Genomic DNA, 21,196 nt, shown 5'->3' with positions numbered 1-21,196 from the left:
GTTTATGAAATATGTAAGATCTCCTGCTCCCTGGCAAGCAACAAAGAAATTGCAGGCCCATTCTAGGTGTAACCATTTTCTCGTTCTGTCATTTTGTGCTATGGGGCACAGTGTTTTCAAGCTGTTTACTTATTCTTGCCAGGCATAACAAAGAACTGATTTAAAGCAAATAAACAAAACAGCATGCCAGCTTTGCACCTCGGGAGCCTCTTGTAGCCTCTCTTCCTGCAATATTTCTCATGTCATCACCCCATGCTTGGTGTGTTGACCTGGACTGTCTCCAGCTCTCTTGCTGCCCACCTGTATGTTTTGTGTTTTCCTGAGAAAACGCTGCGTGCACTTTGCTGTCTTCAGCCAGGTATATGATTATTGCCAGCTTAAAAGCAGCCACTGATTCTTTCAGAAATAACAGTGCTGCCACATTCCTGGGGAGTGCTGCTGCTCCTCTGCACACACTGAGTGGGGATGCGAGTCATCAAGTCAGCAGCCTGTGAACCAGGCGGGCAACTGAACTCCTCTGTGGCACTACTTATTTTTAGAAATAAATATCATTTGATAACGAAGGTAAATTCACTGTGTATGAGCAGGCGCAGTTCCCAGTGACCAAAGAGGAAGGTGTATGTGTATTGCACCAGAGATAAAATGTCCCTGAAATTCAACCAGCCATTTCAGAACTGATGTTTCTTATACCAACAGAGCAGCAAGCAATTGTTGGGTCATAAAGCAATTATTCTGATTTTCAAGCTGAAATAAGAACAGTACTGAGAATTTTAGGTCAAGCCCTTCCGTAATGGAAACACATAACAGTGGTTGGAGGCATGGTGAGACACAGAGAGACTAACTGTGCGTTTGATCAATTAGTTGTACTTGGGTGCTACTTGCCTGTAATCAGTCAGTCCCCAGAAAAACTGAGCTGAACAGACGCTGAGTCCTTGACTTAAATTAATTCTGCTCAAATGAATGTACCATACTCTACTTAAATCTGTGTCATTAAGCACCTCTGACAGCATTTTAGCAGGTGTTTAGCATGAAAAATAGATCGATTGAGGGAAGGGGAGAAACAAAGAGTAAAACCAGTACAGCGTGTTTAATCTCTATCTGGTATAATTATATTTAAGACTAAAAAGGCTTCATTTAGGACTGCGTGTGAAAGCAACACAGCAGTGTGCTTCCAACTACTCTGATTCTCAGCTTCACTTACGTCAAAACGAATGCAGGTGTACAATAGCTCTCATCTTAGTCCTAATATAGTCAGCCACAAAACTCACAGACTCTAAGAGAAGCCAGATGTGCACTCGAGTCTTCTGTAAAGCTAGCAAACAAAATAGGTTACCAGTCTGAATCCTAGATCTATACGCTTTTTTTCTGTTAGGTTGTGAGCTGCAAAATACAGTGGCAGCTACCAGCTAAATCTCCAAGTGGGTCAATTTCCCTTTTTTTTCTCTTTTCTTTCTTCTTTTATCTTATTATTAAACAAGGTCTTTACTTTATTTCTGAGTTTACTAGCCAAACCTGTGAGAGTTATGCCCATGGAATGAAATAAATGCATTTCTTGAACATATAGTCTTTAGTAGTACATGGTCATTAATAGTAGTTTCTTAGAGATTCATTGCAAACCACACTTTAATATCCCTCCCTCAAACTAATAGTTGTATTTTCATTTGTGATAGAATGGCTTTCATTATAGCAAATGCAGTCAGAATATGAAGACTGATACAAGGTCTGACTTTTTTTTTTTTTTTTTTTCCCCACAAAATCTCCTTAATTTAATTGTATGATTTATGGGAAATAAGATTATGCACTGCTTCAAAGCAGTGCCATATGGCAACGTATATGATCTATCTACGTAACTCTATGATGCTTAGTGGAAAACCATTACCAATATCTCTTTTCAATACCCACTCAAATAATGACTTGTTGCCAGCATAAGCACCACTTTCCTCCACATTGATTTAGTGGCATTCTTAGGGCTTTAAGATTTGGATTGAGCTTCTAAATCTGCAGTGTACTGATAATTCAGCAATTAACTTTATGCTATAGTTTAAATCATATTTAATGAAAACAGTGACATTATATTTAGCTATCTGTCTCTAGAGAGATCTGATTCGTAGAGCTGATAAAAAAAAAAACAAAAAACAAACAAAAAAACCCTACGTTATTTCTGATGTGAAGAGGAGATTTGATTTTCTGAGAGGATTTGGGGTGGATTTTTTTTACTATTATTCACTGATTTATAAAGAAGCTGAGATGGAAGCATCTGGAACAGATTGCATCTAGTTTATGCTTCAGCAAAGGCAGCCACAATTTTTGATTTTGATAATAAACAGTGAATTCTATGTTCTTGTAAGTTTAAAAATCTTCCTCAAACCTTCTGTACAATGGAAGTTATCTCAAGATTTTATGAACACATTCATGAATAAGTGATAGCAATAGAAATTATTCTTCTGCTAGAAAATCATTTATGAGATTTTGCAGGCATGTACATAACCCAGTCTGCCAGACCTGGAACTGTACTAACTGGCACGTTCTTCCATGCTAGATGAAAGTGGCTTTGCATATGCTACATATAATGTTTGATTCATGGACAAGTCAGTGAACTACCCGGGTCCTCTGTGGCAATGAATTACTCCCAGTGTGAGCAGGAGCTTAGGCTGATAAGGAATGATCATAATGTAAAGTTCTTTAACTCTTTGTATGGGAACACACATACAGCCTGCTTACCCATTGCAGCAAAGACATACTAACAAGGCAGCCACATTCCCTTGGCACAAATGAATAAAACTTTTGCTTAATGTTTCTTCTGTTGCCAAAACTCAGTGTCCAAGGGACCTTGAGTTAGGACTGTAAATATGGCTCAAGGATTAGAAACCCTGAAGGCCTTTTCCCCTCTGTTGTATCCACATGAAGATGTGTCTCCATTAAAGCTCTACAAGGAGATAATCACCTTTCATTAAGGTAAAAGCAGCTGTTTACTGTTTTTGTTTATTTCAGTATGATGTTCATGATGTTCCTACAGGTAAGGTCAAAAAATACTTCAGTCTTATGAACACTTCAGTCAATGTATTTTAACTCTGAAGTGTCAGTTTAATTTAGTAGGAAGATTTGCCTTCATCATTGGCGTATTCTGCAAGTTTCATATGAGTTGGTTTTGTTTTGTTTGTTTTCTTGCTTTTTTTCTTGTTGTTTTAGCTTGTTTGTTTTAGATTTATGGAGAAGATTCTGGATTGGAACTTTGAAAATAAAGTTATCTGGACCCAAAATAGGATGTAAGTTGTTCAAAACCTGCATAGTTTGTAGCTAAGTGAAGTTCATTTACCAGGTTGAGATGAAAATCTTGTGTGTTTTATTTTTTCCTCAGCAGTGTTGTGCTTGGAACAAGATGGCATTCAAGTTTTCCATTATATTTAATTTAGAAAAGTGAAGATGCTTAAACAACTTTATTTTTTCCTATTCTGAGATAGCACAGAAAATAAACTGTGCCTAAGCTTTCGTGTTTGTTTCAACAAAATAAGATATACTGATAGTGCTGCAGCTCAGCACAGCAAGGAGCGCCTTTGCTTTCCCCAGCTTGAAGCAGCAACTCTGAGCCATGCAAAATCAGGACACTGCACAACACCGGGTCATGCAGCCTGTGACTGTAAGAGTTGTTTTAGTGTGAACAATCAGGCCCAGGGATTCTGTGCTGAGGTATATAAGTGGCGTTCTTTATTTATTTGGGCTGTTACGCATGCCTTAGTCAGGCAACTGTAAATAAGGTTTTATCTTGCTGCTTTCAGGCCATTTATTGTCCTGGAGGAGCAGCTCAGGACTGTGGGAATTCCTGGGCTGTTTGCTCACTCCTGATTTTGGAATGGCAAATTCAGGAGTTGTCTTCCTCGTGCCTTCAGATGCCTATGCCTTCAGATCACGGGAGGGAGAGTCTGCTCCACTGAAATTCACTCCTTGCTGGATGAGGACATGTGAGCTTCAGAGTGTGGGAAATTCCTCTCATGTTGCAGTGCAGGTTTCAACTAAGGGAAGGAGCTCGAAGGCGTTTTGTTTAATTGATAACTACTACAACAAGCCAACTGTTTGCTTTTACTATTCTCCTGCTTCAACGTTCAACCTCTGTTTCACTAACCAGGCAGTAAACCACGAGAGTGAAAATAACCCCCCACCTAACTTCTAGCCACTTCTATTTGGATCCGTGGCACAGTAGGGCTGTTGTGTCTGGGGGGAACAAGTTAGGTAGAGCTGCAGCCTCCCAAGGGCTTTCTGTCAGCTCTCACAGTTGTTCCTGTCAGGAGACAAAATAGAGGATGATACCAGATCTTTCATTTCAATGCCTGAGTTTGTTGATGTTTATTAAAGAGGACCACCTGACTGTGTGTTTTGTATGCCAGGTGCACATCATTCAGCAATTCTGTAATCTGTTTCACTCAAAGCAGTATTTCAGAATTTCACTTGAAACACTGGGGAAGCTCATTTTTCTTCCAGGATGAACTAAAAATCTTGCTTCGTACTGCTCAAGATGCATGCAGAAAAATCTGGGGTGTGAAATGTGTGATAAATCACCACCATCCCTGCAAGAGCAACGATAAAAAGCCCTTCTCCTCGAAGGGAGCATTGTAAAATTGGCCATAAAGTACGTAGATGGTTTGCGGTGGTGCAGACTGTGTACAAACACAGGGAGGTGCCTTCCTGCAACATCAATACCGATGTTTTTCAGGCACCCCCCCCCTTTCCGCCACCCTCAACAGATTATTTGCAAGCAGCTGCTTCAGCTCTTCCTTACGCTGCGGTGCTGTGGCATCTATCTTTGTCCTGTCGAGGATGCTTTCTGCTGCCCCTCACCGAGCACAGCAGACAGCTTGTGAAGCCACAAAGCGTGCTCTTGGGTCGCATCCCGCTCTTTGTAGGGAAACAAACCCTCTCCCAATCGACCATCAACAGGTGCTGCGCGCACACGTGTGCCAAACTTTCCCCCAGCTGCCGCAAGTAGCTGCCCACGGGAAGAAAGAAGCCGTTTGGCTGCGGGGAACAAAGGCCCAAGAGGGGCACAAACAGTCACAACGCGGCAAGGGGACTCGGCAGCGGTTCGCTGACTCCTCGGGGGTGCGGCCGCAGGTGGGGCTTCCTCCTGAAGGGGTCGGCAGGCTGCGGCCGAGCCCCGCGCCCGACCCGGGGTCGGTGTGCGCGCTGAGGGGGGAGGCGGCAGGGGCGGTTTTTAACCCCTTCCCCGCCGGGCGCCTCCGGAAGCGGCTGCCCCTCGAGGCGCGGCGCCGTGTCCTGTGCCCGGGCGGGGAGGGCCGGCGCAGGGTGGGGGCGAGAGCGGGGCGGGGGGGCCGCGGGAGCCGCTCCCTCTTCGCCCAGCCCGGCCCGGCAGCGGGAGGAGGGCGCAGAGCGCAGACATGGCGGCCAACATGTACCGAGTGGGAGGTAGGTGGCGGCGGGGCAGCACCCGCACGGCGACCGCGGCTCCGCGTCCCGCGGCGCTCCCGACCCGCTGGGCTGAGAAGGGGCTCGCCGCTCCCCATCGCTTTCCTTCCGCAGCGCCGCGGCCTCGAGCGGCGCACCCGAGCCCGACCCGGGGGGAAGCGCAGGACGCGGGTTCTTCCCCGCAGCCCCGCGCCGAGCGGCGCAAGGGCAAAGCTGCCCGCCGCAGGGAAGGAAGGAAAGGGGAGCGGCGCCGCCGGCTTTTTCCCGGGCCGGGCATGGCATGGCCGCCCTTCGCGCCTCTCGCGGCGGCCGTGTGGGCTCGGGCGGCCTGGCGGGCGCTGCGCCCCCGTCCCTCTGGCACGGCGGGGCCCGGCCCTGCTGCGGCCTGGCGGGCCCGGACGGCGTGGTGCGGGCAGGCAGCACGGGGCCGTCCGTGGGCGCTGCGCTGGGGGCCGCGCCTCGGAGCTCTCCGAGTTCCTGCGCGCCTCCCTGCATCTCCTGGAGATGAATTGCGCATCGGTACGGGTAGATGGAGGGATCTGCCGGCTCGCTGGTAGATGGCCGCTTGGTATACGGCGGGAGCGAGGAGTCTCTTGGGAGCGAAAGAAACATTGGATTTTCCATCCCCGGCCTGTCGAAATTGACTCCGATAACTTTCCATCCCCTCCTCCCCCGCCGTGGAGCGAACGTGGCTGTGTTCCGGTTCTGCCGCTCAGGTGCATTGCAGAAGTTTACTTTTCATTCCTGGCTCCTGCTCCTTGCCAAGCGCGATGCTAGCAGGGAGCCGTGTCCTCTCTTCCATCTCTTCAGTCTCTTTCTGTGTCGGATTCAAGGTGTGCTGACATACCCACAGTTCGCCCTTCTGCACACTCCTTCATCGGGGCGTTGAGGCTGTAATCCCATCAGCCTTTACTCATTGCAGTAATCCCTACCCGAGTAGTGCTGTTGATGTCTTGGTTGGGTTCGTTTCTTAGATCATTGAGTTTATTTGTCGTAACTTTAAGGGTGGGTGATAACCAGAGAGAGATCTTCCTTCAGTGCTATTTGAAGTACCTGAGGCTCTACCTGGCTTTAACCTCACATCAAAGCATCGCAAAAGGTTTTTTATATCCTTGTTCCTCTCACTCCCTTTTCTTTTTAAGTAAAACTTGTGAGATACATTGTGCAGAAATCAGATACTGAGTGCAGAGTGTGATCATCGTTTGATGGCTACTTTTTCATTTGATACAAGTTTTGAGAAACCTATAGGAGATGTTTTGTGTGTCAGTTTTTTTTTGTTGTTGTTGTTTGCGTGTTCCTTGGGAGTAGCTTTTAGGATGTGAGCAAATTTCCATATACTCTATGAGAATACTTTTACTATAATGACCCTAGAAGAGATTTTGGCACAGGATAACCTCACAACTTGAGGCTCTGTTATGGTTGAATGTAGTTTACGTGTTACTGAGGAGAGATAGCAACGAAGCCAAGTATCACAATATGTGCATTACTCATCTGGACAACTGTGTTACTGAAGCAATGGGATAATGAATGTGAGGTAGCATATGTTACACAGGTATTATTTCTATAATCTAGAAACTCATTAAGACCTCTCTTCTTAAATCTCCCTTAATGACAGAATGGTTGAGGTTGGGAAGGACCTCTGCAGGTCACCTGGAGGTCACTCTAGCTTCAGAAAAACTTTTGCACAAAAATATATTTTTAGCTGTGTTATTTTTTTAATTAATACAATGTCTTTCTTTCTTTCTTTCTTTTTTTCATTGCAGATTATGTTTATTTTGAAAATTCCTCCAGCAATCCGTATCTCATTAGGCGAATTGAAGAGCTTAACAAGGTACACAAACATCCAAGGCTCCTGCTTAGTTTTCAGCAACTGTCAGTGCACTTTTCCAAAACCAAGGGTGACTTCAACATCCCAAAAGATTTCTGTTGGTAGAATTTTCTGAATCCTTTTCTACTTCCTTGAGATTTGTTCTGCGTTTGTTTGTATTTCAGTTATTAAAATACTGCCATGTGATAAGCTGGAATTCTCCCCTGTTATCTAAGGAAACGCCCAGTTTATCATTCTCAGTGAACAGGAGTTCCCTGCTGTTTAAAAAAAAAAAATCCAAACCAATCATGTGGATGATTGAGGAAGTTACTAAATTTAATTCTTTTCATGATGATGACACTGACTCCATCTGGAGTGATGGCAATAATGTAATGTATCTGCTTCTGGATACCTATGTAAAGAGCTTGTAGGTGTCAGTGAGACTTTTCAGCGATCCAGTAACAATATGTAGCTCCCGTGCATGTTTCTTACGTTGCTTTTTTGTAGCTTCAAATGGGGGATTGTGAATTGAAATTGATACTGTATTCTCTCTCTTTGCCCCCAGTGTATTTTTATATGGGGGATGGAGATTTTTCAGTGTGTGGGAAAAGCATGAACATTTCTTAGTTCTTACACTACTGTGACTTTTAGAAATAATAAAGCAGTGTGGTTGTGGTTTTTTTTTTTACTATTCCATCAAGCAATATTATTAATTACTAATAAACTGTGATGTAAAAAGTTAATGTGCAAAATGCTTATCATGATGTTATGTATATATATATATATATATATATATATATATATATATGTTATATATATATTTGGCTAATTTATCTTGTAAGCCGAAGTTAATTTTAAAACACACCGTGTCATATAAAATATGACTCTAGAAAAAAAAAATGTTGAAAGTATACACTTGTTGATATCCCCATCTCAGTCTAAAACTAGATTATATATATGCTTATATTTAAGTCTTTGCAAGGTTCTACTGCTTCTTAAGTATTCTTATGTTAGCATGATATTGGTGTTACGTCCCTTAGTTGCTGAGTAATGAGTGTTACCATATGAGTAAATACTTATAATCAGTACTGTAATTTGATATGAAATTGATTAGCCCATGTCAGGAAGCAGCTTCTGCTATTCTATTTCAGTCTGGCTATTCATGTAAGAACTGCTTAATACAAGGGAAAAATGCAAGTGGGGGACGTGCAGTCTGTGTTACTCAGCTGAGCAAAGACACACTCTGATTTAATTTATCTTTTGTAGACTGCTAATGGAAATGTGGAAGCAAAAGTGGTGTGCTTCTACAGGAGAAGAGATATTTCCAACAGCCTCATAATGCTTGCAGATAAGCATGCTAGTAAGTAGACTGCATGAGCATTTTCTCTTTCTATCACAGCCTGCTCGCTTTTTGCACTTCAAATTTCTTTGGCATGAGTAACATATATTTATATTAAGTGTTAATTAATACCCTGTTAGATTCTTATTGCTATCTGATATTGGCCCCGTTTCTGGTGATTGCTTCTTGGAGCTTTAAACTGTACTTAAAGTGAGGGGAACTCTCCATTTCAATGCTTTTTTTTTTTTTTTTTTTTTTTTTAATGGAATAGCTAACTATATTTCTTTTTTTATGTCAAAAGTGCATATTGGGTATAAGTCATTTTAAGCTTTAGAGCATTGATGGCAATTTGATTTGACTTGGGTCAGGCATAAATACGTCTAGAAGGTCTATTGTTAAGATGAAAGTGTATTCCAAGGGAGTGAAAATCACTGCACATTGTGAAATAGCTATGATGTGCACTTGTTGGAACCAGCTATTAATAAAATACCACCTTGCTGGTTTGTTTTTTTTTATTTTTTTTATTTTTTTCAGAGAAGCAGTGAAGTGATGGTAACAGGGAGAAACTGTTGTATATGCTTAGCTGTTTGTGGGAGCTGCCTTTTGGTCAACAGCTGAACCACTAGACTTTTCTGCAACATTGTTGCTAATGGTGTGATACACTGTTAAATAACAGCTCAGTTATGAATGAAGTTTCGGAATTATTGTATGTGTCCTAAGTCTCCATTCAGAAATTTATCTGAGTGCCTCTCTTTAAAAAAGTGATCTAATGCCATGTCTTGTGGGCAGGTAAATGATGGATGATGGGACTGTTAAGAAAATACCTTACAACTGACTTCAGGTCAAATTCTGATAAATGTTACTCGTGTGTCCCCACAGTGAAGAGAAACAGATAGGTTTTGGCTTTTAATTTGCTCTTTCACTGATTTTATCTAAATCACTTCCAATTCACCGTGTAGCACAAAGTACTAGCTTGGTTTTAAAGCAAGGAGAAATCACATACAGAAAAAGGTGATTTCTATTTCTTTTCAGAATGACATTTTCTAAATGTAGTACGGTGTTTCAATGGAAGAGTTCTTTTGATAATGATCTAGAAGAGTGATGCAAGTGCTGTTGCACACACTTGAGAATTATTGTTGACCTATTTATGATAGTCCACCTCCAGTGTCATCAGTCTTTTCAGTTCTTCTGTGTGAAATGTATAGAAACATAGAACTTAAAGTGAGTCTCACTGAACTTTCCCACACTTCTTTCTCTTTTCTGTGCCGGGGAAGGGAAGGATGAGAAAGAAAGTTATTTTACTGAAAATATAAGTTTTGAATTTGATTTTTGAAACAAGAATCTTCAACTCCTACTTTAAAGCATTCCAAGAAACAAATAAAAGAAATGGTAGTTCTCTTGGCATCATTCAATCTGAAAAAGTGAAAAAAGATTTTGTAACTCCTCAGTGAGGTGTAGATTTCCATTTTGTCAGCACTTCAGCACAAAGGACTTGCTGATGATCCTCTTTCTCTCTGGTAGCAGCTAGCATTGCTGGGAGTCAGTAGAAGCACCAGGGGAGTGTTCTGCTGTGCTTTCCATATTGAGAATCCCTTGCTGTTTTCAAGTGAGAAAATAAAGATGTGATTTCTATCTGATCCAAAAAGCTTCTTTAGAATGCCTTTATGTTTTACAGGTAGTAATTCTTATAACCATTGTTCTTAGCATTTAATTTTCTCCGTAGATGCTTTCTCAGTACACGATGCTTTCCTTCTGACAAATCTGCACAGCCAAACTGTCTTGTGACCTGTTTATTTCGTTACAGAGGATGGCACATAGTGTAAAATTGCTGGACTGCATCTTTGTGCAGCTCACACAGCAGATGTATTTAAATGTCAAATCAATTTAAATGTTTTGTTTCTGAAATATCAGTGTTCTGTTTAAAAAATATGATGTACATAAACAAAATATTTGGATATTTGTGGACAGAATGTTTATACAACTGAACATGCTGGTGCTTCAACATTTCTACCTGGCTTTGTTTAAAGATGAAGGCTGAAAGACAAGGATTTCTGGTGAAATGGAAGTTCCTGTCTAGTCACAGGTTACTCCAATGTGCATGTCCAGAGAAGTCTCAGCTATATATCTGCTTGAACTTTTCTAATGACATTTTCTCTAACAATTGATTGTTACTTTTCCTTTCTGAATGTTGAAAACTATAGTGACTGACATATATTTTGAGATTTTTAGTTGGGTAAAAGGCTGGCTTTTTTTGGGCAACATCACTGTTTACAGAGGTGCCGTTTTGTGATGTAGATACAGGTTCTGTCTAATAAGCTAAAATGCCTTCATAAGAAAATATTTAGGAACTTTAGTCTTTTTTTTTTTCCCAGTAACTTGAAAAATCTTCAAATGTATTTTAAATAAATTGAGTGATTTAGATCTGTGAAATGGTCCTGGTAGGGAATTCGGCATATGTAAAGTCTTTTTAAAAATTTAGTGTGTGTGAGTGTGTGTATATATATATATATGTATATAGAAAAGATGAAGGGGAGAGTAGGTGTCCTGATACTCAGATATAGGGGAGTTCCCTTAATTTCAAATAACCTGCCTCTAACGTGTGAGAAAGTTGCTTTTTTTTCCCTTTTTTCCCTTCTTTTTTCCCTTCTTTTTTCCCTTCTTTTTTCCCTTCTTTTTTCCCTTCTTTTTTCCCTTCTTTTTTCCCTTCTTTTTTCCCTTTTTTTCCCTTTTTTCCCTTTTTTTCCCTTCTTTTTTCCCTTCTTTTTTCCCTTCTTTTTTCCCTTCTTTTTTCCCTTCTTTTTTCCCTTCTTTTTTCCCTTCTTTTTTCCCTTCTTTTTTCCCTTCTTTTTTCCCTTCTTTTTTCCCTTCTTTTTTCCCTTCTTTTTTCCCTTCTTTTTTCCCTTCTTTTTTCCCTTCTTTTTTCCCTTCTTTTTTCCCTTCTTTTTTCCCTTCTTTTTTCCCTTCTTTTTTCCCTTCTTTTTTCCCCTGATGTTTCTGATGGAACTTAAGATAGCATTTTTATTTCTCTACCAGCATTGTGTATGCTGTTCTTGATCTGTAAGTAATTTCATTAGCAAACTGCAGGAACTTGAATCTAGGGGATGGTGTTCAATGTTTTATGAGCCCTTGAAGATAGTACATTTTCCCCTTTGACTTCTGCTGACACACTGGTAAAACAGGGTCTGATAAGGCCAGTTTGAAAGCCTACACAAAATGTTGACAAGATGTACTTCTTGATCCTCAACAGCCTTCTAAGGAGAGAAGCTGAGTTCTGTCAAGGTGCAGTGCCCAGCAGCTCTCAGCTGGTAACTGCTGCCATGGGGTCATAGGGAAGGGAGTCTTTCCTTCCTCACGCAACAGAGTAAGGCTGGCTTTGTAGGGAGAAGAGGGCAGGCAAGAGCTATTGCAACAGATGACCAAAGTGTGTAAGAAATTAACTTGGAGAGATTGAACAAAAACACAGCTCATTAAAATGGGAGAAGCAAAAATAAATGAATGGCATAGCAATGTTTTCTTACCGGTGTGGGAAGTTGTTAAAAATTGCCAAATGTAGTTTGATCTGTGAGATTTAGTTGATCCTTTAGATAAAGATTGTTATAAACATTGTAGGGAAAGGCTTTAATAGCTGGGCTATGCTGAGCATGAATTTTGTGTTACAGTGAAGGGCTTAACTTCTGTATTTCCTTCTTTTGTATTTCTGTTTTTGGTTGTTGTTATTTTTTTTTTAATTGAGGAAAAAAAATCTTTTTTTTCCATTCTTTAAGTCCATATGCCCTTTGTTGAGATCACTTACTGTCTGTGCATCTTATCACTGCACTTTTTAAAGGACTTTTTTATTGCATTCTCTCTTAAACAGTCAGGTTTCTTGTTCCATTGCTATACAACATAATATTTCTCCTTCAGGATTTTGTTTGTCATAGAGATTTCTAGGAACAAAGAACCACTGAGGCTAGTGATCAGGTGGGTTCTGTGAAACGTTTGAAGTCTCTGCTCAGTTCTTGATCTGACACTGTCGTCTCATGATGATAAATCACTTATCCTCTCTGTGCTTTTCTTTATCTGTAAAATGGTACGCATGATAGCATTTCTTACATGGTTTAAACTGATAAAAGTAAATTACATATAGCTACATTTGTACTTATTTTTTTTGGCATCAGGTTTCTGAATACATGGTTGCTGTTGCATAGTGGTAGTCTTAAGTACTCAGTTTTAGGTGGAACACATGAGAATTCATTAATCCTCTTCAGGAAACGCGGCTTAAAAATTTGTTTTTCAGTATTTTTATCAGGAGTAAGTGGAACTAAAATGGGAATAAGGCAATTCATATATTCAGTTCATAAAAGAAAAATTGTACGTCTGTAGAAACCCTGGAGTTTCAGTAAAGGACTCCTAAGTAAAGTGCCTAAAACAATTTGTGGTGGTCTTTTTTTTCTGAGACATGTAGAGTGTAGTTCAAAACTTCAATAATCCAGTATTTCTGTATTATTTTTGTCCAATAGGATGCCAACAGCCAGAAAGCTGTATGATTTTTTTTATTTTTTTGTGATTGTTGTTATTGCTGTGCTGGTTTGTTTCCTGTATTGTATTATTTGTACATAAAACTAAAGTGCTGATGATGAGAAGGATAAAATGTTTCTTTAATCAAAATGCCCACTGAAAAATAATTTTACAATGTGAGACTTTTCTTGTTACTTAGTTTAAATCATTTAATGTATTAGAATATAAAATATCTTTTGAAGTTTTATATGAAGACATAAAATTGGCTGATCCTCCGAGTTTGCTTGCACACCTATTTTTTTTCCCCAGTGTAAGTTTAGTCAGAAGGATGTTTTGTCAAATGAATGCCAGAGATGAACGTTTAATTCTTGCATTGCATATGATCAATTTTATCCACCTTTGTGGATCCACACAAATCCATTTGGATTTTACTTATGGTTGTGATGTGAGGGGAGTAAGGGTATTTGGAACTCAGGAGTTCTGTTGGTTTGTTACTTTTGCAGTAATGTGTAACTGTTCTTTTTCCATGAGATTTAGTAATCTACATTACGTTTTCTGTTAGGGTGCAGCTTTTATTTTTAATTACACTAGGTGAGAAGGCCTATCTCTCGCTGTTAAGAAAACAAATCTGTTGGTGTTACCTTATGATGAAGTATACCATTTTTTTCTGAGTGTTAGGAGGAAAATGAGTTAAAGACTGGGAGGGCAAAGTTGGGAATCAGGGATAAGAGAATCTCAGAACATTTCTTGAGGAGGAGGGTTGGCTGCTAGATATGCCTGAGGAGTGGGTGTGCAGACTTGTGTAACTGGTACAGTGAGATGCTGCCTTTATAGTTTCAAGGCTTCTGTAAGTATAACTACTGTTTGTATGCAGATTAGATGCTTTTGCCTTCTCTAGTAGCAAAGAAGTAAGAAAATGATTTATTTTTTTTTTTGACCTAGCATTTCTGTCCTCTTTTCTTTGAGGAGAAGTTTTTGATAGTGTGTCTGAGCAAGCCATCAGGAGACTCAGGCCTTTGCTTGGAAGACAAAATGGCAAGCAGATACAAAACAAATGTGGTAGGCTGGGAAGGCCTGGGAGAATGAGCTCCGGCGGATCACTTGCTTGAAAGTGGAATTTTATATTTTGTGCTTGGTTTACATGTCTCCCTCAGTTGACTGTAAATAAGTTCTAGCAAAGTTAAGTATGTAATGTTGTTTCTGGGTATCCTCAAGTCTCTGATGTAGTAAGACACACCTTAGGAGGACCACTTAAGAATGATACCAATAACAAATTCTTAAATCGGTGGTAGCATAGCTTTTATGCTAAGGTATTTTTGTATAACTATCACTTTCACTAAAAATTAGTTTGAGGGAACGTTATTGTAGAGGAAGACATGACCTTTTTGATCTGTAGAGACAAGGGAATGTGAAGTTTTCCTTTGTTTACTGGAGAGAATTACTTCAGGTTTAATTTACTGGGGAGGAAGTACAGAAATAGAGCAAGCCTTGTCCAAAATCACATCCTTGTCACCAAGGAGAAACTTGTCCCAAGGCTCCCAATTATCTTTTTCAAGGGTGCTTTGGATTGTCTCATACTGTGGTTTTTTTTTTCCCTTCCATTTTTTGTGCAGGAACTGTGTATTTTTTTTTTTTTTTTTCCCCTCAGTGATAAAAACAATAAAGAAACAGTAATGAGGAGCTCTTTGCTTCTGACAGGTCTTCTTTTTGTGAATGACATTTTGGAATTAGCAGTAAACTGTACTGAATATTGTCTCATTAGCCAGCTTACTGTCAGCTCTAAGAACAGTGTGGAATTACTAATTTCTGTGGCTGTTCAGCCAGTTGCTTTGGTGCAGAATGTTTTGTTAGATTGTGAATGTTCATGCTCTCTTAATGGAGTGAATGGGGTACCAACCAAGTCTGTAGTTGCAGGAGATCATAACTCTGATGGTAGACTTGCAAGCATGTATGTATACTTTTTCACTTGAGTATGTAGGATCTGCAGTTGAGTATGTAGGACATTGTGTGTTAAAATTATTGCATGTCCACTGTGTGTTCTTTGTGCGATTGAACTAGCAAACTAGCTGCTAGCTTTGAATGTTAATCTCTTAAGAATAGATTTATTATTTCAGACAGCCATACCTAGAAGTTCTTTTTTTTTTTTTTTTTTTTTTCCCTTTTAACTTTAAATTTCAAACTCTCATTTTCAGTATACATAATTTAAAAGGCTTAAAGACGTTGCTACTGATCTCTGTGAATGTAAAAACAAACTAAAAACAAAATCTGGATTAACTCTGTGAATCTTTTTGGGCCCCTCACTACAAAAAAGACATTGAAGCCCTGGAATGTGTCCAGAGAAGGGCGACGAAACTGGTGAGGGGTCTGGAGCACAAGTCTTATGAGAAGTGGCTGAGAGAGCTGGGATTGTTTAGTCTGGAGAAGAGGAAGCTCAGGGGAGACCTCACTGCACTCTACACTTCCTGAAGAGAGGCTGTGATGAGGAGGGGTTTGGCCTCTTAACCCAGGCAACAAACAGGACACAAGGAAGTGGCCAAAAGTTGTACCAGAGGAGGTTTAGGTTAGACATAAGGAAGAACTTTTTCTCTCAGAGAGTGGTCAGGCACTGGAATGGCTGCCCAGGGAGGTGGTGGGGTCCCTGGCGGTGTTCAAGAGGCGTCTGGATGAGGAGCTGTGAGATATGGCTTAGTGCTTGTGGTAGCGGTGGTAATGGGAGGACAGTTGGACTAAATGATCTTACAGGTCATTTCCAACCTTGTGATTCTATGATTCTGTGGTTGACTGTGGAGAGTAGAAAGCTGCAAATTACCAACTTCCACATATTTGTATTAAAAGCTGTTTAATTTCAGAAGTTTAACAAATCTGTGAAATTTGGCTTGTGTTTTTATTCCTTGTTTACTGAAGACATTTATTCTGTAGGGAGTGGCTCACTTGGTCACAAAAGAAGGAGGCACTTCTATAGCTCTACCCACAAAATAAATTCTTCATGTTTGAGTTGTTGGAATAGAGGCAGCATTCACAGAGAACATTGTGTCTAAGCATTGTGCATTCTCTACTTCCCAGTGTTTTTTGGGATTTGTTTCCATTTGGTCAAGCTTAAATATGTGCATCAGTATTGCCATGCGTACTGTTTTTGCTTCTTCTTTGATTTGTGAACTGTCATCTCTCAGATGTTAACTTCTTTTTACCACCTTAATGTTTGTCAATGTTGCAGGCCAGGGTGTGATCCTACACTGTTTTCTTGATGACCTACAAAATATAGTTAGTTTAAATTGTTGTTATTGATCATAATTGTTTGTCTCCCAAAGGTAATGAGTCTTTCCTAGAAACATTCAAGATTGTGGAAATCTACACTGTTCTCATCTTTTCCCCAGTGAGAAAAAGCACTCAAGGCATAAATTTTAGTCTAAAAAATCCCACGTTGCTAGGTTGTCTGTATCTTTAAAGCTCCAATTAGGGATGCATTTTACATCTTCAAAGAGTTCTCTGATCATCTATTTGAATCAGTAGTGTATTACTTACAAATCCAAGTGATGTAAACTCACTAGTAATATAGAATGACTTTTTTCCCATCTGACAGTGGCAATTAGGTGTATGAATCATGGGTGAGGTCTGACGGTTTAAAGGCTTCCCAGCAGTAATTCTTGCATATGCCTACATTGTGCAGTGAAATGAAGTCTGTGATAGCTGTCCTCAGTAATACTTATGCATGCCTTTAAATTCACATAGGATGATAGAGACAGGGCTTATTAACTTGGGCAGAGCACTGTGTGAGAAAGGACATGGTGCTTCCTACCCAAGCTGACAGATGAATTTGTTTGGTGTGAGGTATTACAGAAAAGGTAGAGGCAGCAGATGAGATTCGTATGTACAGTGATTATGTATTGTGATTATATGTAGAGGTTTGCCTTTACTTTTTTTTTTTTTTTAATTTATTTTTCAGTTTTTTGGTTAAATGTAGCCTCCATGAATAACAGGATATGGGCTCATATCCTCAGCCTTGTATGCTGAGTTTGATGTGCCCTGGACCGCATGGAGTAGCAGAGTGGGTGTCTGGAATAGCTGTGCTGTTTAGAGACGTGATTTGCCTGTCTGATCGATACTCTGTTTTCCCCCTCACTGTTTGTAGCTCTGTCTTTGCAGGAGAAGCTTTGTTGTGTGAACCTGTTTATATGTGCTACACAAGTGCTTCTGTGAGGATCCTGGCAGATAGATGTTTTATTCTAACGTGGAATGTATCACACCCATGAGCAAAACAAGTTTGACTGGTGAAAAGTGCAGTTTTACCAGTAAAAGCCTGTTTTACGTTATGAAATTCTTAAAAGACTTCAGAGAGCTGAGTAGTTCATTTCGGCTGTCGCAGGCTGTCTGAATCCAAAACTTGTTTGCAGATTTATCGTCTTGGTACAGATTGCATAGTTGATGGGCTATGATACATAAAGTGCTATGTATGCATACATCCGGAGGTTATGTAAATACATGTGTTTTTCTACTCGTACAGCAGGTTAAGCATCTATCAAAAACTAAGTTAGCTGTCTTCCCATTTTGGTGTGCCAAGTGATGGACTTAAATTTTCATTTCAGTTCTTGTTTCCATTAGGGATTGTGAAGAATGTACAATGCTGAAGATGGTGACTTTTTGCAGCTTCCTGTATTAAAAGTGCACCCTTGTTTTGGCTTAAATCAGTGCGGAAATGCAGTGTTGGCAGAGTTGGTGATCTGTGGTCTGGTCCTACAGGTCACTGTGGCTCTGTGCTGTGTGACAGGTCCTTTGGGCTAGGTCCTTTGTTGCTGCCTTCAAGATTAAAATACTGATGCTATTGTTCTTTGTAAGGCTTCAAGGGGCCAAATATCATAAAGAAAAAGGGCTATGACAAATGGACAGCTTCTGCATTTTTGCCTTCAAGGGGTGACTAACTTCATATACTTCCGCAGCACTTTTCCCTCTTCTTCTGTTTTCAGGCTTCTTTTTCTTTTTAAATAAGAAACAAAGTCAAGGATCAAAATACTGAATATTCAACGTGTATGAAGAGTAGAAATGATTATTTTTGATATTTTTACTTGGTGCTATAGGAAACATGGTATTTGAGTGTGTTGTGTACAAAACAAAATGCTATGAGTAGTAGAAAGACTTCATATTTTTTGACCTTTTATTTCAGTTTATAAAAAAAAACAACATGCCATGTATATAGAAGATTTGACTGGCTAATACAATAGATGTTTATTTCTGCACTGATTTCCTCACACAACTGGCATCACAACTAAAAGTTTTATTGGTTTTTTGGGTTTTTTTTAGTCATATATTTTCTTATTTCTTTATACATTTCCCAGTTCATATATATATAGTTCTCAGTAATTAGAATCTTAAAATCTCTATACATTCATCAAGGGAAGAACAAACCCAAGAAGATAAAGCTCTAACATGGCTGAAGATGGAAAAAAAATAATTTTCAAGACTAAGGCTATTAAGGTGAATGAACTTCTCTTCCTGCTCATCTCATCAAATCTATAAACAAAAGTTTTCTTACAGTGTTGGCATAGAGTGGACGTTACCTTGAGTAATATTATTGTAGTTTTAAATTCCTCAACACAAAACTTTAATATGTCTTAATTAACTTTGCTCGGGAACTGGATATACAAATCCTTTTCTTTCCTTTATTTTATATTTACTTTTTGCTATTCTTTCTTTCCTCCCTGAAAAATCGAACAAAAATTCAGCCCTTCTGGAAGGAGGCAGTGTAGAAGATAAATAATTTGTGTTTTATAAGCAGAATCATATGCCATCCTGAGTAGGGGGAGGAAAGTGCTTCTACAATCTGTGCCTTTCCTTTGCCAACAAATTTTGAAAAGCTGTTTATACCTGCTACTGCGGATATAAATCAGCTGTTAGAAAAACAGTTTAAATCTCTGAAACTCTGTGCTTATTATCCTAACATGATAAAAGAAAACACTTGTGTAGATCTTAAATGCAGACTCTGGGTTGGTTCTTAAGGAACACTTAAAGGTTTTTGGTGCTACTAGTACTCTATGTGATATGTGTTTTTTAAATATTTACTCTGCATTTTATTAAGGAGAAGCAATTATACCACTTGGTAACTGGTTCAGTCAAACATACTTTAGCTGTTTCTAAAGGAAAGGCCATCTGAAATGGTCTTGTGAGCAGGTGGTTTGTGTAGAAAAGTTAAGATCTAACTGGTGGGAAAAATTGCTAATAGGATCAGTCTCATGGAAATGGAAGATACAGATTTCTCCCACTCAATATCTAATAATTAGTCATAAAGGTGAAGATTTCTTACGTGTCCCATGACTACTCTGGTACCAAAAGATTTGTATGTTTGTGCCGCTCTGAAGAAATGATTGGGTTGAAAAGATGATTTGGTTGAGCCAGATGCTAGATTCATATTTTTGTTTTTCTTGAACAGTGTCAAATTGCCTGCATGCAGTTCTGCTCTGTGGGTAGTTTGCCAGCCTGGATGTGAAGGTAGAACAAAAACTTTTCACTTGCCTTCCTGCCTAGGCCTAGATGTATTTACACTTCAGAATATTTACTAATTGGCCTCTGATTCAGCCGATGAGCCTGATGACACTGGAAATATTAACCACAACACTCGTAGCTTTGTCCACGGCACAATTTTGAGTATGCTGTTTTCTAAGGAACTGCTAAAGGGAACGCGCTGTGCAGGACTGTTGCCTGCACATGCTGCAACAGGTTGCTGCAGTTTATAAAGGTGTATTCGTGACAAAACACTTTTTGATTTCTGTAACAGCATATTTTCTTCTCTTGAAGTAGTTACTATTTGAATAAATAAAACAGAAACCAGGTCGAGGGGAAGGAATTAAAAAGTCTACCTTTAGGTTTTTGATACAGTATTGCCAGTATTTCATCACTGCCTGTATATTACTGTTTTCATGCTTCTTTGAAACCCTTTTTTTTTTGAGGTGTTGTCATAAACTATTTTGCATCACCGAATAGTGCTGTTAAACCATAGCATGCTTACTCCTACGTTTATTCATGTAGCTTTTAACTTATCATTATATATTTCTTCATGTATCACTTCTGATTCATGCTACTTGTAAAGGTAATCCTTCTCTGTGTTTCACCGACAAGGTCGCTGCTCTCAAAAATCTCCATCAAGTTTTGGAATGGGGAGTTTTCTACTAATGAGAATTGCCATGGTTTTCATTACGCTACAGGCTTAAGATAAGCATGAAATAGTTACAAGTTGTGTGACTGAAATCCTGGGAATTGCTACTGTAGTTACTATGTAGCATACCACTTAGAAATATTGAAACAACCTTGTCCTTGGTTTTAGAAATATTTTTTCTGTTGGGCAGTAGGTGTGGCATCCTGGCATCCTAGTTCTTAATGGTTGTGGAATGCAATTATTTCTGACCTCCTTTAGAAAAGTGATGATATCGTTGTGTGGGAGGATCACTTGGTTCATTGTGTAAGAAAAATGAAAAACCCCATACAGGCAGTGAGTTTATGTATCTGTGCTATCCAGCAGGAATAAAAAGTACACCTGCTTCTTGTAAGCACAACCGGCCAGTTTTTTTTTCACTTTTTTTTCCTACCTGCTAAATTGCTAGGATGCTCACACGAGGTAGTAGTATACTATCAAAATGACTCACAGTCCATACAAGTTGTGTTTCAGACTTCTAATCCTATCTGACAGTAGCAGCAAATACCAAGTACATGTCACATACAGTCTGAGGACTGTACTAACAGGCATGGTGTAAGTAGAGCTGATTTAATTCAGCTTTGGTAAACACTTTCTCAGTTGAACTGACTGTATAACCATGCATCTTCTAGCTCCCAAAGTTGATTAAGCTGCTTCACTGCAGCACTAGAGGACTAAATATCACAACCAAGTTAGTACAGCACAGCATGCAGCAAGAAACCTCATGCAGACTGAGTGAATTGGCCAACTGCTCATTTAAGAGAGCACTTCATTCACGGTAGGAATAGTTTTATTCATAAAGGTAGTCTTAATGTTTGCCTTTTGTATTTATGTTGACAGCAAACAGATCTACTCTCTATTCTCTCAAATCTGTATTTATAATTCCTTTCTATTGCAATGTCCAAATGCCAAATGCATGCTTGATGCTTTTGCTGCAACCGGCTAAGCTTGACTC

General features: G+C 39.6%; 1 protein-coding gene across 6 annotated transcripts in view; it reads left to right on the top strand.

The window, feature by feature from the left end:
* The first annotated feature begins 4,966 nt into the window (after positions 1-4,966).
* MTA3 (metastasis associated 1 family member 3) overlaps positions 4,967-21,196 on the top strand; it is a 120,347-nt gene continuing 104,117 nt past the window's right edge. For 3 of the 6 annotated variants that reach the window (XM_052690918.1, XM_052691099.1, XM_052691009.1), the window contains exons 1-3: positions 5,933-6,134; positions 7,182-7,249; positions 8,492-8,585. In XM_052690918.1, the coding sequence (XP_052546878.1) occupies positions 5,948-6,134; positions 7,182-7,249; positions 8,492-8,585 (349 nt within the window). In that variant the 5' untranslated portion in view covers positions 5,933-5,947. Of the gene's footprint in view, positions 5,107-5,280; positions 5,419-5,932; positions 6,135-7,181; positions 7,250-8,491; positions 8,586-21,196 lie in introns of those variants that run through there. The other 3 variants (XM_052691183.1, XM_052691277.1, XM_052691363.1) reach the window with 2 other exon arrangements.

This window comes from Tympanuchus pallidicinctus, unplaced genomic scaffold (genome assembly GCF_026119805.1).
Source record: "Tympanuchus pallidicinctus isolate F22 unplaced genomic scaffold, pur_lepc_1.0 scaffold1, whole genome shotgun sequence".
Taxonomy (NCBI): domain Eukaryota; kingdom Metazoa; phylum Chordata; class Aves; order Galliformes; family Phasianidae; genus Tympanuchus; species Tympanuchus pallidicinctus.
This window is presented reverse-complemented; position numbering and strand designations above follow the sequence as displayed.